The 20,598-nt window shown below is 25.9% G+C and overlaps 1 protein-coding gene across 3 annotated transcripts in view; it reads right to left on the bottom strand.

The window, feature by feature from the left end:
* The window catches only part of LOC112599166, a 35,958-nt gene extending 17,187 nt beyond the window's left edge, over positions 1-18,771 (bottom strand). Inside the window, exon 1 of one of the 3 annotated variants that reach the window (XM_025345957.1) lies at positions 18,225-18,771. In XM_025345957.1, coding sequence (XP_025201742.1) covers positions 18,225-18,237 — 13 coding nt within the window. In that variant the 5' untranslated portion in view covers positions 18,238-18,771. Of the gene's footprint in view, positions 1-1,214; positions 1,747-10,636; positions 11,502-18,224 lie in introns of those variants that run through there. The other 2 variants (XM_025345956.1, XM_025345958.1) reach the window with 2 other exon arrangements.
* Between the last annotated feature and the right edge of the window lie 1,827 nt (positions 18,772-20,598).

Here is a 20,598-nt window from a genome sequence, read left to right as displayed (position 1 = left end):
TTTTTAAAGAACATTAAAGGGAAATTGTTAAATACTAACTAAAAATAGAAATATTCAATTTATTTAAAAATGTTATGACATTTCATAAATTAATTAATTAGAATTTTTTGTAAGCAAATTGTTTAAAATTTATTTAGTAGGTTCACCTACTATCTTTATACTGTATTCACTTATCTACTGATTGATACCTATTGACTATTACTTATATACTAAGTTGTGGACTGCTGTTCAACTTTAATGAATATAATTAAGAAAATGCTAGGCCCATATGCATTGTCTCAGTTTTACATACAATACAAGAGCATAACATAGCAAATTGTATATGTTCTAAAGAATTTATGAAACTCTTTTAAGCAAAGTATTACAATTAATTTACCTATCTCGTTTTACAGTAAAACAAAAAAAAAAAATTATATAATATTCTTACTTTTAAATTTTATAATAGGTAAATTCACTGTAATATTAACCATAAAAGAGTTATCCAATTCTTTAGAACTTAGGTTAAGTATGTTATGTGCTTGTAAGATGAACACATACAGCTATGCAGGTGTAGCATCCTTTAAATTAATATTCTTATTTGATTACATTCAAAAAAACTTTAGGTAGGTTTTTCAACTTATTTGAAATTTAATAAGACCTAGTACTAATAGCCACTGTCAGTTGGTCCACAAACATAATACATGGTTTGATTAGATTAAAAATCAAATTGCTTTTACAATAAGAGGTATTTTTATATCATATTAACCAAATTTATGTAAACTTAAATTTAATAAAGCTTAGGGTTAAGGCTATAATATTTTGTAGTATTTGCTGAATGACACTATCTTTTCGATGCTCAAAAATGATATGCAATAAATATATTTTAAGCGATTACACATGACCTCGGTACTAGTTAACATGGTACACCAGACAATAATGAAAGAAACATAATAAAAATAAAATGTTAGTCACGGGTGTTTTGCTGTGGGTAGTTATTGAATGTCAGCCTTGAACCAAATAAATTATCATTAATACACAATAACAGCTTAAAAATTTACTGCATAAGTTTCTGCATAACTGTTGTCATATCTGCCTACAGTGGAAATCTACTGCAGAGCTGGTAAATTATAATAATGATGACAAAGTATAAAAATGTGAAATTAATAATTATTACTATTTAATGTCTACAAAAACACCTAAAATACCTAACCACGATTTAAAACGAATATACGAACCATCAAGACTCGACGGTCAGACGATCAAACCGGACGACAACCAATACTCAGTAGAACGGGCACTACGAATAAGCGAACACTTATTCGGGCCGTCGATAGTTGGTGTCGTTTCTGATGAATTCACAGAAAGGAATTTCGGGCGGCGGCAGAACGTTCGCAACCAATTGTCGGTACTCGTAAAAAAGCACTGCGATATTGTTGCGAATAGATAAAATTAAAGAGAAAAATACACTCAAGTCACCGTCGAACGATTTAGTATGGAACTCGGAAGAAACAAAAAACAAAAAATTATTACAATTTAAAATATCAATATCACGAATTCACGACTGACAACATATGTAGGTAATAGCCAGTAATAGGTATTAAGTACCGCCAGTCCTAAATATCGTAACATTATAATAATATAATAATATTTATTACATTATGCGGAAACACTTAGATAACGATATGTATTTATATGGTTTGTCAAAAATGTTTGAGTTGTTCTTATCACCGCCGCCGCGACGACGTGTATACGGAATCGCGCAAAAATAGAAACTAACAGTGGCGACACCCGTCGGTCGACGGCCGACGAGCGCGGTAACAGATGTCGGGCAAAAAAGTGATCCGCGCGCGCCGGCCCAATACGAAGGCAGAAGCCACGGTTCGCGACATGGCACCACGACACACACACACACACGCACATATACACTTCAACGATGATAATAAAAATAATCGCTTGCTTTTATTATTTTTAATATTAAAATACTTTTAAAATATCGTAGTGTGTACATCCTTTTTCTGTGGTGTGTACAGTACACTGTACGAATAATACAATAGACCGTTATATAACTATGAACGAGATAATACGATATATTATACTATACACATTAGGTATTTTATTTTTACATAATATTTTAATATTCATTAGTAATGAATCATTACTATCATATTTCTAGTGTCTTATAGCCAATGCCCAATAGGCTATAAGTACCTTGTTTAAGTAATAAAAAATGTCCTAACTCAACTCCCCCTTTAATTATTATGATAATTACATAGTCGTATATCATTGTCTTATTCTCTAATAACTTACCAATTAAAAGTTAATACTGATTACTGATGTAGGTAATTTTGAAATAGTGAATAGACCGAGGAATAAAGAGTTAAAAATTAGTGTAAATATTTTAAAAATGCATTGTGTATACTGTATTTACTGGGAATGATAGAAAAAAATGGTTAAAGATTATTCAAATTTATGAATATTTAACTACAAAATAATTTGCTTATTTTTATGATATAATGAATCTAAAAAATCAAACAAAAGAACAAAAATTATTACTTTAAACTAACAATTCATAAATTTAACATTATAAAATATTATTCATGATTACCTATTATTAAAAAAATTGTGAAATGTATTTTTTAATTGCTGCAGTAATAACGAATTATGAGGAATCTATTGTATAAAATATTGAATTCCCAATTCTAGGAATTATCTACTTTATCCCCAAAGTACCAACGAAATTTAATTCGCTATAACAAACTTCCTCCAAATTTTAAGATGAAAGCATTTTTTTCCTCTAAGATGTGAAAAAAAAAACAGAAAATGATTTATAAAAACATTTTTGTACATATAAAACCAATATTATATTATGTCACTTCACTCAAAATCTCAAAAAGATCTTAATTTTTTTTTAATCTTAATCCTAATGTTCTTAATGATCTAAAAAGTGAAAATACTTAATTATGTATAGTGTACACAATAAATTATACTTTATGTCTTTACTCTTTACTCTTTAAAACCGTTTCTACTTCCATTTACGCTTCCCGTGCGCACACATAATAGTCATAATAATATACTTTTTTTATAGAATATATAGCTATAAGACTACATTATCACAATTCACCATGTATTTAGGTAGTATTATAACGTACATATATGATATGTAACTGGTGTAAGTATTAATGTAAGATTTGTCACTGCAACAATACTCATGTATGTAGGTATTTATGTAGGTAGGTACCTACTCATTGCATGTTAGACACCAATAAATCTTTTAGATGACTTTCTCAAAACTTGGGCGGGTTTCAATTATATTATACCCTGAGAAAGTTGTAATAATACATGATTGTATAACTGCTATAATGAAAAATAATTGTATTATAATCACACACAAATAAATAAATTTTACAAAGCTTTTGACCCATACTAAAATTGTTAATAATTGTATGAAGGATACAAAAATATACATAGGATAAAAATATAGAGAGTGCTAAAGTTACCACACCTAAAATTTGAAAATATAAGATAAATGAATTAAAATAAATTAGGAGGTACCTTATTACGCTTGTCAAAATAGAGTAAAGGTCATATGCTAGCAAGCTTATTTTAATGTTTGTATTACATTACAATATTATTATTAGAATGTAGAGTGAATTTTTAAAAGCAATCTATATTCTATATTATATAAAATAAAAATATGTCATACTCGTACACTATAAAGTAAACAATAGAGTACATTAGTGTTCTATAATAGAAAAAAAAATCAATACAGGACATGTACCTAAAATGCCTAAACTTCATAATATATTATATAATATAAAATATGGACCATTGTTATACACACAACGTTGCTAAATTCTTTATATATTTCACAGCGAATAATTAAATACAATTATTTAGTATAGATATAGTTTTATGATTGCATGCGTATATGCAATAGACTTTAAGTTATAATCGTAATAATAATAGGTATGCAATCAAATATTAAAATAATATATAATTAAACAAAAATAGTATACCTATAGAGTAATTATTATTTATTATTGTCATTAGAGGATGCAACTGTATATATACATATAAATATAATATATATATTTAATTTCAGAGTCTAAACCTAAACATACGAAGAAGAACTAAAAAATAATCAATATTTTGGAAAACATAAATAAACGTAAATTATTAGTACTGTTTTTATATTTATTAGCATAAATAACTTTATTGTATACCTATAAAAATAGAAAATTAATCTAATAAAAATTAAAATAAATGTTTAGTGCTTGATCAATAAAATTATCATATTATTATAATAGATTTAGCTTTAAGTTTAGGTATAAATAATAGATAACAAGATAAGTTTGTTTGAATAGTTATTGGGGTTTTATTTATTTCGGAAATGTATAAATTAGACTAGAAGGTGACTCATTATTGTAAATAGTATATATTCTCCCTATTAAGAAGTAAAGAACCCTACATTACAAAATGTGTTAAATTTAAAAAAAAAAGGTTAATAATCATAATAAGGGTTACATTTTCAAACGGCTTGAACAGTGCTTCTCAAATTGGGGCCCGTAACTATATGACTGGTGGGTTGTTTAAATATTTATTTTTTTTTTTTAAATATTTTCGGTTATTTAGTTATCATGACATTTTAGTATATAATTAAGGGATCTTGACAGTTTTACATTAAATTTAAGGGGGTCCATGACAAAAAAGTTTGAGAAGTACTGGGCAATAGTATGATACAAATATTATTCCAAAAAAAATTATTTATCGTTAAAAATGATGTATTACGAGAACTTTAGTGATTTTAAAGTAATTAACAAAGTATTTAATGTTATAAAATACTAAATAGTTAATTTTTATATTGATTAATTACATTTAAAAAAATAATATTTTTACTCATAACCATTATATATATATGTTAGGTATTTAAAAAAAAACAAAAAAAATAGATGTTCTTATATTTCATGAAACGGTTAATGGGTGCTCTTTCTAACATTTATTTTCACTAATTGTTTCAAAAAATAGGTAAATTTCAAAAAAAAAAAAAAAACTACAATGCTAATATAAAAGATATCTATTTTATATTCAATAAATTAACTTAGTTCTCATATGATCCTAGTAAGTAATAGCATATCAGAAATTTCATGAATATTTATCAACAAATACAATATTTATAGTACAAAACTAATGTTATTGTGAATAGTAATCAACTGGGAAACCATTAAACCAATAAATATTAAACTGATAAAATACTACTAAGCTTAGATTACCTTATTCATGAACATTTTATTGTTTTGTTTGTCTTTATAATAATTGTAAGTATTGAATTATGACGTAAATCGTAATGGTACATAAATAAAGCATTAAATATTTAAATCTTATATTTACTATGTGTATTATTTGGTTTAATATTTAAATACAATAATGATAATAAGTATTAAAATAATCCAAACCAATTCATTCACTTATATAACTTTAATTTTTTAATATTTTAAATTTTGAGTAGGCTATTGAAGTTTATTTATTTTGACAATGATGTAGATTTTTTAAGCTAATGTACTTAAAGCAGCAAAAAAAATCACTTATATTATTAACCTTGTAAACTTTAAATTAATTAAAAAAAACCTAACCTAACCACCGTCCTGAAACAAGGAATATTATATTACAAAATAAAATGCATGAATCAAATAAATTTAAATTTAATATTATAATATTTATGAATAGAAAAAAATATAAATTAGTCAACACTTGGCGGTGTTATTTTTATAACTTTAAATGTCAAAAATACCATTTCACACGTTTTATTTTTTGTTATTATTTTTAACCTTAATTTTCTTAGCGGGAGGAAAAAACATAACATAACATATAGGTACTTATTAGTTGTTTATGTTTTCTAAAATAAAAATTAATATTCTTGATATAAGTATTGTAAAGTGGTAAATTACATTATTAATCATACTACTCACTATTTTATCCGTAAAGTACAATTTATTATACAAATTTTGTAAATTAATAAGTTTTACGTAAGATTATTATTATTATTCAATTTTATTTATCTTAATTTTATTACGTTAATATTTTATCAAGTATAATCTCATCCCTGAATAACATTACTTTAATTTATAGATCATTATCGTATTTGTGAGGTCGTTTGGAAGTAATTTATTACTTCCCAAAAAAGCATTTTTATGATAAAATAGTTATACCTCGCAGTTAACAGATTGATTGTAAATTTTAAACAAAACAAATAAGCTTGCATTTATTATTTTTAATATTTTAGAACGTAAGTATAACATGCGATGTTTAGAAATATTTTACATCAAGATTTATTATTTTAAATGATAGATGACAGTTTTTTTTCGGATTAAACTTTTTTTTTTTAACAAACATTTTTATAGGCCATATGTTATTCTAAATGCTGAACAGTAATGTTAATTGATAATATAAATAATAACTTAAAAATATTACGGTGAAAAGGCTTCCTGAATCCTAATGAATGTACTTTGTTAAACTCATCAAATTTAAATAAAAATAAATGTAATTTATGTATATTTAAAATAATCAAAGTACTATTTAATTATTGAAATAACAAGATGCCTCAATTAATCAATTAATAATTTGAAAACAAGTATCATATTATTATTAATATATCTATTGTAAAAGTTATGAATGATCTGGCATATTATTTAGTTTTATTTTATACTGTGATACATGGCTTATAAAATATATGTCGATAAAAAATAATTTGATTGAAAACGGATAAAAAACTAAAAAGTATTAGATGTATAGGTACTGCAGCCTATAAAGAAAAACTTGGAATAAAACCTTGTAAAAGTTTTAAAAATATTATATCTATACTTTTGAGTTTGGTATAATCGCGTTATTTTCTAATGGTAATGCCGACTACTGCTATAAATTGTATATTATTTAATTAATAATCGTCTTTTTTATTTTTATTAACGGATCGTCGCTCAACAATAATATTTGTAAACCTTTCTTCCCCTACCGGCCCTACCACAATAATTTTAATAAGGCGGAAGCATTCTCTAATGAATATTGTTATCACTGTGTTCTCACTGCCGTTTTTTCTTTCATAATATCGTTCATCCGTATTACACAAATATGAATAAAAAACATAATATGGTATTACCATAATAATTGTTAATAATTGCTGTTGTCACATTAATGCGACCCACTTTGTCTTTATAAATATCAATTTTTGATAATGACAATTAATATTATTCGTGTTTTAAAATTAATAACAATTTTCAATAAACTCACAAAGCAAACATTGCCGCGGACCCCGTTAAGATGACATACGAAAAATATCCGTTTGTGGCTTTGTAAGTAATAAAACCGTGGGTTTTCACTACACCACGTCATGTCGTATTTCGAATACTCAATTTGACAATATATACGTAGCTGATCACAAAATGATGGTAACACATTACCAAAAGGAAATTTGATAGCGGTAAACTTTAAGAATACAAACTCTAACGTTTAAAAGTTTATAAAGTTGAAATTCGTTAGTGATAGGTGTGGTATACTACTTACTAGCTAACTGTGGCATAACTAATATAGGAGACAAGAAGTTATTCTATTGGGCCTCCGTGATAGCAAAGCAGAATTTACAGCTCACTCTTCTGTCATGACGTCGTGTCGTTTCCAAAAGTTGAGCTCAGTCCAACTCACAGTAGATCATAGTTAGGAAATGATACCAATATTATAATGGCCAATAAAAATACGATAGTACGATACAAGGAACACAACACGGCGGACGACATAGCTGTGAACCCGTCTTAATCCAATGATTATGGCGGCGAAAGTATAAGCAAAATCGACTATGGTTTTGGTTATTGGAACCAAGTAGATCAAACACTGGATTTTGTTGTTAACGATATATTTGCAAAATGTTTACTTCACTGTTTAGCAGACAATTCAAATTTCTTCGTTATCAAACGTTTTCAACGTTTACCGCTATTGAATTTCTTTATATATATATAATGATTATATTAAACTTTGAACGACTTTCCGTGTAGTAAAAACATGACATAAACAATTTGGATATGGCGATCGTTTCGACCACGGTAGCCATATAAAGTCTGTTACCTCAACCTCAGTAATTATAAAGCTCCGACCGCCATATTCGGCGATCACGGTCTATGATGTTTGCAGTGTACTTGCAAGCGATTTTTTTTTTCGTCGGTTATAGTTACTTGTTAGTCTTATAGAAAAACGCGGTCAACACTTTCTAATTTTTTCCTTGTCTCGTGATGTGCCGTCCGTTTTTGAACGATTCTAGATTAAACCGTTTTTGTGCCGTCTTCTATGAGTGTGTTATGTGGTGTCACTGAGCGAGACTTGTTCGTTTATTTTTTAGCCTTATATTACCTATCTGGTCCAATGAATCGGGCTTCTTAAAGATTACAAGTTAAACTAGTGAACGATAATAGGTAAGACGTATAATACTTTAATATTATGTCACATATTTATAAGTACAGGCTATATCTACTTATTCACTGCAAGTCCTTACAATTATACACACATACATTTCCTCAGCCGTGCAATATTTAGAATATTTTACTTATACTTGAATAAAATACCTAAATAAAATTATAAAATCCAATTAAATCTTGGTAAAGTAATTGTGTATAACAAAGTTTGAAATAATTTATAAATATGAAGTATAGTATCGCGTAAACTATAGTTGCTTTTTAATTGTTGTACTCATGAATTACCACGTATTACTAAATACTAATTTTAAGTTTATAACATATATATTATTATATTCTATATTATACATAAGTTTGTAAAACACTACAATCAAAGTTGAACCTTGATCAATTAGTCTTCTCGTTATACGCTATCAAATTTTAAGAGGTATTATGATATATTATAGAAAATAGAATTTATCAATATTTTTGTTTAATTAAGCAAATAAAAATACTTCGAGTATATTTAAAATTATTTTATATCATAAACTAGCAACCCGGCTTTGTCCGTGTGCAGTTTTTTTATGTTACCAACGTATAAATTTTTATTTTATCAGTTTTTATATTATAGGTTGCTTTTAGATGTGTTGACCTTAGGTTGCCAGTATATTGTAATATTTTAACAACCAGAAATTGTCGAAAAATTAGTGAATTTTAATATTTCGAAGACAAAAGGATTACATTTTTAAAAATCCTTTCTTAGCAGGTGTCTACATTATAAAACAAAACTACTGTCCAAATTTCCAAATTTCATACTCATAGCTTCAGCGGTTTTAGCTAGTTGATGATGAATCACTCAGGACAAGTCATTATATATATATATATATATAAATGCTGCATATAATATACAGTGTGGTTTTTATATATAATATAAATAATTTGTACAAAACAATGTTATTATTGGATCATTGACAGAGTATACGTTTAGAAAAATATGTAACTACAATAACCGTTAACCGCAATACCTAAACATAATTATATTGTTATCGTAAAAAAAACCACAATGATTGTCAACACCGACATTTAATATACTAGAGTATAATTTGGTATATTATGTACGATATACCATGGTACATACGTAAATTTTATCACTGAAATCAGTGTATTATTGTTATGAATTGTGTACACCAGACACCTGCATAATGTATATTCTACTAATTACTATCATTTATTAATATCATGTTAAATAAAAATTAAAAACTAATCGAGAATGAACATTGCCTACTATACATTTGCAGCCTGACGCTTGGCGGTATACAGTATACTTACGATCTATACCTGTATAATGTATAGTTTGCTAGGTTACTTTTCGACATCCACTCTTTTTATAATAAAATTTATAAATGGATTTAAAATTAAAAAAAAAATATAAATAAATGTTTACTGGTTTGTAATAATTAGTAATGGCAAAAATATGGATTAATTCAAAGCTTAGAAAATATAAAAATAATAAAGTATAATCAATTCAATGTTCAACACATTTATGTAGTAAATATTTATTTTAATAATGATAAGAAAATAATCTAGAGTTAGTAAGGTTAAATTATAATTATCCATACGGCTATACTATCTGTGTACTGTATACTTGTATTTATATTTCTAATACTTATTATAATAATTATAAGCGCAGTTATGACTATGTCCATATAAAAAGTGTCATCACAAAAGACCAACCGGAACAATCTTCAACTAGCTCCCTTAAACACGTCTCTAGAGTCATACTTATGAATTTAACATGTAACTATTGTAATTATATGAAACGCATTCTATATACCTACTATTTAATCACTTATATTCATCCACAGTCGCATTATAGTATTATAATGTAATAATATATATATATAATGTATAAATCTACAGAGTGTAATAGAAAGAACTGCTAGATGTACATATCTAATACGTAGATACTAATAATTAATAAACTAACTACATATGTAATAACGTTTCTTTTATAGTTAACATTAAAAATACAATTTAATACAATAATTAATAATCATAATATGTAGGTATATTAATAAATAAATAAATATTAATTAAAAAAAAAAAAAATGACTATAGATATAGAGTTAGTTAATTTCAATTGTTTTCAATTTTTCTATTTTTCTGTTATACCCTGTATTTTCTATAAGTTTTTATTTTATTTATGAAAATAATTTTATTTATACCTTTCATGTTCCGTTTGTTTTTTCGCTTTGACTTTTTACGTTTATGATCACCGCCGTTGAATATTTTCTTCGACGACAAATAAATCGCTTTTTTCACGATGTAATACAAACCGAAAAATATCATAATCCGAACTGGTGCTCGCCAAAATTCAACGACACTAATAACTTGAGCCAGTTTTATTACGTGTCACTAAATAAATGAAAAACGTAACCAATTTTTTTTTTTATTCGTAAATATCGCGTAACGTCATAATACTTCTGTTCCTTTTACTGCGTCTATTATTTTTTCTATATACACATATTCCGATATCCGATATATAAAAATTAAAAAAAAGAAAATGCAATTATATTACAAGTATTGTTTTATCTGTATAATAATAATAAAATATGATCAATGACGTCGACGTCCGGATGGCATATATATATATTATTATTTCGCAGTGGGGCGTGTTAAGAGGCGCACTTATTCGCTATCGATAACGACAAAATTTTAATAACGGGCGCGGACACTGTTTCATTGTATAATAATATGCTTACGCGTAATGAAAACAAGTGAAAAAAAAACAAAAAACAAATCAGTTCAATAAAGACGCGGCTGAATGCTGAGTACTATTATGTTGTAATATTAAACACCGGGTATTATAATAAATTATAACGCGACACGTTGGTTACGGTTCAAAAAACAATTTTTCTTCATACTATACGTGTATGCGTTATTGCGTATTATAATATTTGCTGGATGCGAAAATAATAATAGTGTAATGTATTGTTGTGTTCGCGGACAAAAGAGAGATCGAAAATCGAAAAAACAAATGAAATGTCACTGGAGAACGCAGTACGAGACGACAAGACGGCGCGGGACGAATTATTGTCGTATATTGTGAGGAGATGGTCGGATGCCAAGGCAGATGTGTCGGCAGGACCGCGAACAGAACAGCTCATTGGTTGTTGTATTAATAGACGTGTGAGTGCGGTGCGTTCATCGCGCGCGCTGCATGGGGATCGAATCGTTTATAAATGATTATTTTAATTTTATTATTATTATCTTTTTCCACTTAAAAGAAATATTTACAGTATATTTCACTTTTATAGCACAAATAGTAAATTTGATGACATACTCGTAACTAAAAAAGAGGAACACTGTTGATACATGAGATACAACGAGAGTACGAGACTATATGAGAAAATTATTTACATTGACCATTATTATTATCTCTCTGATTATTATTATATTAAAAATCATTTACAATGCACACTGCGCTTGATATATTTAGTAGGTAATTATTTCAATTTCATTACACTTAGGTATATTATTTTTTATATTTATGTAAATAAATTTCAATTTCTTCCATATTATTATTTATTGAAATAATTAAAATGATATAATTTTCTTAGGTTACTAAAACGTCTAAAACTGGTAATAATTTTCAAATGAGGTGTAGTCATAGGGGTGGGGATTATGAAAAGATATTTTCTATTTCTTAAATTTTTTTATAATACCAATAATATAGCCTATAGGTCCTATATACATCAATTAAAAAATAAATATTTTATTAGATTGCTATAAACAGATATTGTATTGTTATTATGAGAAAAACTGAAAAGGATGGCTACCATATTCATTCTCTCCCCCTTTTTCAAAATAGTCACTGCAAGCATATATGATATAACTATATAAGTATATTGTACGTTATAAGCTATAGCGTATTGTATACTGTATACTGACGTACCTACTGTGTTTAGTATAAGGCACTCCTATAGTCCTATCTCAAAATAACAAAATATATCTCCGGTATGGTACGTTTTATACAGCTGTAGTGCAGATCGGATAGAAGCTTAAAATAAACGTGTGGGTAGGATATGTTTTATTTTATTGTTCACATATTAAACAATAAACATCAAATATTCAAATAATGTTAGAAGTCTTAATACATATTATGTTCCTACATTTAACTTTGTATTTCACAAAAAAAACCACAATAACTTTATATTTTAAATAACGAAATATGAATAATAATCGAATACAAGAGTGCAACTATAATAATACACATAGTACCTATCTATTGTTGGAAAATTGGGCTCGAAAGATTACCGTTTTAAATTTCATATTAATCATTATTTGAATAATTATTCGTAATTCATAAATAATTATTGTTAATTATATATTTAGATATCAGTTAACGCATTTAATTCGTTTATTAAAATTTCATATAATACAATATGTTTTCTAATTTAAGTAATTTTAGATTTAAAGTATAGATATTTTAGAACATTTCTATATTTTTAACTCTATTTATTTATTTATACGTAACAAAATTGATTGATTATGAAAGATAAGAAAAATGTTTATTGTGTATGAAGATAATAATATTATAAAAGAGTTCACGTTTTCTTTATTATTAGTATTAGTATTATTTATTTTTTTTTTTGTTACTTAATAGGCTATAAAGGAAAAAATGTTAATAAACCAAGATTGATCTAACGGAAGTAATTTGAAAATAGAAATTTATTATTTAACATATGTGTCTAGTGTCTACTATATATTAACTACGCAGGGTGGGTCTAAAAATAGCAGAGTCGAATCGAAAATTGAAACAATACAAAATATTGTCGTTTTTATCATTGATGTTTGATAATTGGTTTTTTTTTTTTTTTATAACGGCATACATGCTATTATTTTATATTTAAATAAAAATGTATTATAGTATAATACTATTAATCGCACTTATAAAAAAAAAACCTATAAATGAATTTAGTCTTTTTGAATTTTTTGTAAAAATAAATAAGCAATATATTATAATTTACATATTTTGTATGATAGACTATTAATATATACACTATGTAAAGATTTGTATAATACAAGACGTACAAAAAGTATATAATTTACCTTAATAGGTAGGTACCTATTAAGTAGTGAATATTTTTAAAAAATATAGACATATACCAAACAAGTACGCTGAAATATTACATTGTTTATTTCATACATTTTTCTTAAACTGACGATTATCTTATAATAAAAATAAATATATTTGATACTTAAAACGTATTTAAAAATCTTTATGTAAATATACCTATTGTTTTAATTTTTATAATTTCTGCATTAATTACATAAATTATTATGATAAAATCGTAAAGAATAAAAATTCCCGATAACATAAATTAGAAATTATTAATCCACAATCGCGATCGTTAAGGTTCTACCTGTAATGTAACTTAAATAAAGAGTTCAAATTTGTTAATAACTAATATACACAAGTTTATAGCAATACTTAATATTGTTGAGAATATTTTTTTAGCCGTCAATATAATGAAGTAATAATATTGTCGAATAATACTTGCTTACAAGTTCATAGGTACTTAATATTGTTATAATTTATATGCTATAACAGTTGTATCTTACTATATCAATAACCAACTAATGAAGATCAAAGTACCAAATATTTACATTCATAAATCATTATGGAATATTACTAAATACTATGTTGTATTTCTACATTTTCGGTTTCCCGCTTTTATTTCGCGCCAAATGAAAAATAATATGGATAAAAATAATCCAACATCTGGCACAATACCATATAATTATTTTTATATTTTGTATTATGTTAACATATGGTACACATTTAAGTTTTAGATTTTTATTATACATAATTTATAATATACAAGAAAACAAAAACACTAGAATTTAATTTATTTATTTAAACATTTTTTATTAAATATTATTTAAAGTAAATGCAATTTTTAATAATTAATTACTGATTACTGATAAATAATCATCATTATTAATTACATTTATTGAGTTATTTTTTTATGGGTTAAATTTTCTTTTAAGCTGTTGTCATTCGTCAGTTTTATAGCTATGTATTTTCATTCTCTTAATTATGTACACAATTAATTTGTGATAAAAAATAATATCATATAATATTATTCTTATTTTTTACTAATATTTAATTTTTAATAACATCTATAAATATATTAAATTAATATTAAGATCATAAAAATAATTTAACAATGGGCATATAAAAATAAGAACATTATTGAGTGAAAAATATTCTTATAACAATAATAATATTATAAAAATAATTTTCAATATTTCCATTTAATTAAAACTTGAACCCGTTATTAAATGAAAATATTAAGAGCTTTAACAATTAGTGGTTACATTTTAAAATATTTAAACAACTAAATGTTTTAAATACTACGAGAAATGTTGTTTTTGTATAGAATCATATTAAAACTGCTATCATTAAATTTTGAAATTCTGTAAAATTGTTTTACAGGTATTTAGTTAAACCTTTTCTTATATTGTGTGTTATGAAATAATAATTTTTGAAAAATATATCATTACATAAAACTATTATAGGAAGTAGAAATTACCTAGCTTAGCTTGAAGCCTAAAATAAAATTATGTATTTATGTATTATTGTGTTGACAGTTAACACAATAATATTCATTGTATCATTACGTCAGTATAATTAATATAAATACATTACTTATATTATATGCCTATATTCTGATAATTTATAAAGCTTAACTATTAAAATAGCATAACTCATAAGCAAAGAAAGTAATTCTCTACTTTTATTTTAATGAATTTTAAATAAAAAAATAATAAATGTTATTATAATATTTTAGAGCCATTGTATAATTTGCTCAATTTATTAATTATTAACTTTTATAAATGCAGCAGCTGTGTAAAAAACCTCTGTATAGGTCTAACTATCTAAGACAAGCAGTTAAAAATAAATAAAACAAAATTATAAATTGTTTCATACATGTTTATAGGATTCTAGTAGAAATATTTTATTTACATTAATTTTAAAATAATAAAAATGTTCATGCAATACTTTGTATAATAGATTGACAGAATATTGTTTTGAACTAGTATGTGTTTAAATCATTATCGTTGATTTTTAAAATGTTCTAAGTCTATGTGAGCTAGGCTTTTTACACTTCTGCAAATAAAAAGCGAACAAAGAAATCATTTAGATGACATTGAAAAATAATATGTGTTGCGTATTACCATTGATTCTATAATCAATGGTATTACCAATAATATCCCAACGTATTATGAACTTGGTGAGAAAAAAATAATCTTAATTGTTTCATTAAATTAATTTTACATATCATATTTAGTATGAAAATAATTATAAAACTATTTTCAAAAATATAAAAATAATATTATTAATTATTACCTAAGTTGATTTATGTTTTATTTTTTAAATTATATAAAAAATAAATAAGTTTTATAATATATTCTAAATAATTGTTCGATAAATTAGGTAAATATAATAAAATAATTAATTCAAAACAATAATGATTTATAAACTTAAAACATATAATAATATGAAATTATCAATTAATGTTAAATATAATAACTCATATGATTAAAAGTTTTTAAGGAGCTCCCCCTCCCCCCATCAAAAAAAAAAAAAAATAAAAAAGGCATGCCCTTGAATCCCAAGTCACAATATGTGTTTAGATTTTGTTATGAGAAGAACATGAGCCATAGACATAGTTAACCCTTGGCACTGTATTTTTTATAAAGACGAAAATTGTTGGTACCGTTTTAAATGTGGCGTTTCTTAGTTTCTTGCCTCTCAAAAAAAAAAAAAAATTGTTAAATTGGCAAATTACCATAAAAACTTAATCCGTTTTAAATTTGTTACTTAACCATAAAAACATAGATAGAAAACCAATACGTCGTTTCAAAAAATTATTGATGTAATAAAATAAAATACTTCTTGTTTTATTAATTACTACTTTCAAAAGTAATCGAGTATCATTTAAACTATAATATATTTTTAGTAAGTAATGTTTCATGTTTTGAGAGAGTTGTTTTAATCATTAGATATAATAACACCTTATAAGTATTATTATATATACTTTCAGGAAGTATTGATTATAAATTATTAATAATTAAGTTCATAAATTAATTAAATTTATATAGTGTTCATCATACTTTTAATATTAAATATTAATTGTTTTTTTCATTATTCTACTTAATTCTTTATTTTTATAAAATTATAAGAAGAAACTACCCGTAAAAAGTTTCATAGAGTATTATATTATACTGATAAAATATCTAAATTATATGATAATAGTACCTACATACATAATATTATAATAAATAAACATAAAAATTATGTAAATAATTTAAATTATTTGTAATTTGCAATTAATTTGTAATTTTGTAAAAATTAGTTTTTACATAGTTTTTTAAAGTACCTATGTTAAAATAATTATTTTTAACCTATACTTGTTGTTAGTTATTGGTAAAAATGTGAAATCTATCAAATAAATTTCATATGAATATTAAATATATACGCAAAGTGTTACGAAAACATTTTATTTATATTCTAAACTAAATCTGTACCTAATTTTATTATTTATTAAACTAGGAATATTAAATTATTTTGTATAGGTAACTTATTTCGACTTTAAAGTAGCAGAGCGACTTTCTCAGTTTTAATATTTTATACTACAAAACAGTACTACACAGATAAACTTAGTAAAATTAATATTACGTATACGTATTTTGCTTAATTTACCATGTACAGTATTACAATATACAGATAAAGTGATCAATAAATATACACCAATATAATTTTATACATTTAATAATATCGTAATCAAAAGCTAAAAGTGTTCGTGGTCCATCCGCCATCATTTAAAGTTGATACGTTTTTATTGATTTTTTTTATTTCACGCGTTATATTTTGAGGGGATAATAGACCAAAATGTCTGATAACAGATTGTGTTTATTGATAGCTATATACATAGTGATGAAAATATCAAAACTAACATTAACACCATCGGAATCTATGAAGAAAAAAATTGGTTTTTTAATTTTTAATTGTTAATATTTTGGCATTGAGCAGCATTTTGTAATAAAAATCGACAATACTAGAATTATTAGACGAGGCTTGTACGTTATTCGCATTTCCAACGCGGTGAAAAAGGCGTTGAGTTTTTTGTTTTATGATAAAATTATTGTGTTATTAGCATCATGATTGAGTACAAAAGTACATAATAAAAATATAAAAACAACCGGTACGGTTTTACATATACATATTGTAACCTACTGGCTATACTATATACTGATATCAATCGATAAGACGTGTGCAACGTGTTTTATATGTACAGTGTTTATATTGCAGACTGCAGTACAGTATATAAAATGTACGTATGCAATATTGTGCATTTTAATTCATAATGTACCTATATTTAGGTATAACTTTCTAATAGACATACGCGTAAAAACTCGGTTATAAGGTCAATTTTCGATCGGTTGTTAACGATTTAATATTTACATATCTACATTGACTTACTCTGTAAACTAATCCTATTAATATAATACATAGATACATATAATTGAAAAAAAATTAATCACTTGTAATTGCATTTATCCAATTTTTTATTTTACCACCTTTATTTTTAAAAATTTGTTTATTATAATATTTTATTATTAATAAGTAATAACCATAGCTGTACGCACACCGTATTTTATACATACTACATGAATGTGCTTAGGTATAAATAAATATGTATAGGTCGGATCGTCCCGTCAAATTAATATCATTTAACTCACTTGGCTTCTCCATTTCTCCGTCTATCAATTATTCAGCCGTGCAGTCCACCGCGTTCATATTCGCGGGTCCGCGGCCGCTTCCGGTACGACGGTGACTCATCGTATTCGACCGCACGCAACACCGACGAGCCACCCTCGCTGTGGTTGTGATCGGACGGGAAAACTATTTCGTATCCAATTCATGGTTGTTCGGTTTTACACAGTCGTCTTACATATGAAGGTCTCTTGATTAAAGCAACGATCTCGCTCTCTTGTGGTATATACGAGCGCACGTGAATAACGACACGGTGGTTGATAGAGGTGGGGTGGTATTATTTACACGTAATTAACAGATTTTATTATGTATGATTTATTATAAATTTAAGTATCTATAGTATTGTATTGTAACATTCACGGTATATCGAGTTGGAACGCGCCTAATTTATGATAATATATATACCATCTTCGTCGTCGTACTTGTTACAATTGTTGTTTCTTATTGCTATAAAGTTTATTTTCTAGAGAAAAAATACGCACAAACACGCCCGAACACGCTGTCGCGGGTTGTGTAATACCTAGGTACTAGTATTCGTCGTTTCGGTAGCACGCGCGCGCCCCCGATCGATAGCACAGCGCGAGCATCTGTATGTATGTTTGTGTGTGTGCGGTTGACGTACGCCTCGATACAATTCGCCTCGACGGCATAGTATTTATAATTTTATACAATATATTCCTTCTTACGGTGCAACTGGTCGCTTTAAAATGTATATTATAAAGTATTATAAAGTATAGAATTCGAATAGCTATAATAATTCGATCTCATGCGGCTATAAATAATTAAGATTCAAAATACCTATTATACGAATAACAAAAAAACGAAAAAATGATGATTTTTACCATATTTTGTATTATCATATTATATATTTAGAGTTGAACACTGAAGTATCTATACCTGTAGATTTAAATTGTAGTTTACGATACTCATACTGTAAAGATTTGAAGTGCTATCAAGTAAAACTTTGAAAGTTGTAATTTTATTCCCTATAATAAAAAAACAGAGGTTTTTTAAAAGAAGAAAGCTTAGAAAGGGTATGCGTACTTCGGTGGATTTTGGGGGTGGAGGGTGCTTGGGAGCTAAAGCACCCACCGTTTCGCGTATTTTTATTAAAAATTACTAATAATTCGCCGAGTGACAAATTTTTGGTACGGGCTACCAGAATGCGTGCCCCGCACCGTGGAGTAGCAAACACCAGTTAGCGACCACGCACAAATTATACATAATAAGTAATTTAGGACTATTATTATTATTGACAAAATAGCATCCACCATAAAAATATACTAGATCCGCCACTGCGTACTTCCATAGTTTAAGAACTACCATTCTATACTATTGGATTGTTGATTTGCTTAACTGCAAAGAATACGCATTCGAGTTTATGGACTTATAAAAATGGTTTAAGTAATTGCAGATTCTAGGTAATGATGAAATATTGGAATATTACAATACACCGTATACACGATTAAGAATAACGAAAGGATCAAAAATCCACCGACTTTATAATGAATTGATGATTAACATTTTATAATAATTATGTTATGTATTAAGAGTATATTATTTAAGCCTTATATACAAGCTATAAAAGCTGCGATGCAATGTTTAAAAAAAAAATAAGAGATAATATCTCTATATTGACTGGTATATAGTTATTACTGTACTAGCCCTTCATCGAATACCCATTACCAAAAGTCCGGAAGGGAGGCCTATTGACGCAGTGGATATATTGTATATATATCTTTAGTACATGTTATATAATATGTTTTGAATGAACGTTGGCATATTAAAGATATATTGGAATTTGAGTGGTTGGAATTTATCATTTCGTCCAAAAATTCGCATTTATAATAATGGGCGTTTTCTGAAGACATTATTAATATTTATGCATAATTGCATGAAATGCTAGGTATGCAGGTTCAGCCGTTTATATAATGACTAAAATAGACTAAAATAAAAAAATGTATGTATAATTTGAATTCACGACTTTTGCACATTTATATAAACTTATAATATGATATATGTGTATAATATACTCTGTAATTTGTATACATTTATAAAACTTGATACACTAGCTATTATTGATTATCAATACAATAAATTACTGAATTTTATTAAATATCAAATTGTTTTATTTTTTTGAAAACTATACAGGTTTGCGAATATTCTTCAACCTATTATTGCAGATCATCACGTATAAAGTTTGATATTCGTATTTTTGGTAATGAGACATTTTACTCTAATCCAGTTTTGTACTTTTATGTATTATGTGTTGATAAGATATTGAATCAGTTATTTCACGCTTTCGCAAGAATAGAAATAATACTGTTCCATTAAAACATT

This window comes from Melanaphis sacchari, unplaced genomic scaffold (assembly GCF_002803265.2).
Source record: "Melanaphis sacchari strain LSU unplaced genomic scaffold, SCAv2.0 Contig4_pilon_pilon, whole genome shotgun sequence".
Lineage (NCBI taxonomy): Eukaryota > Metazoa > Arthropoda > Insecta > Hemiptera > Aphididae > Melanaphis > Melanaphis sacchari.
This window is presented reverse-complemented; position numbering and strand designations above follow the sequence as displayed.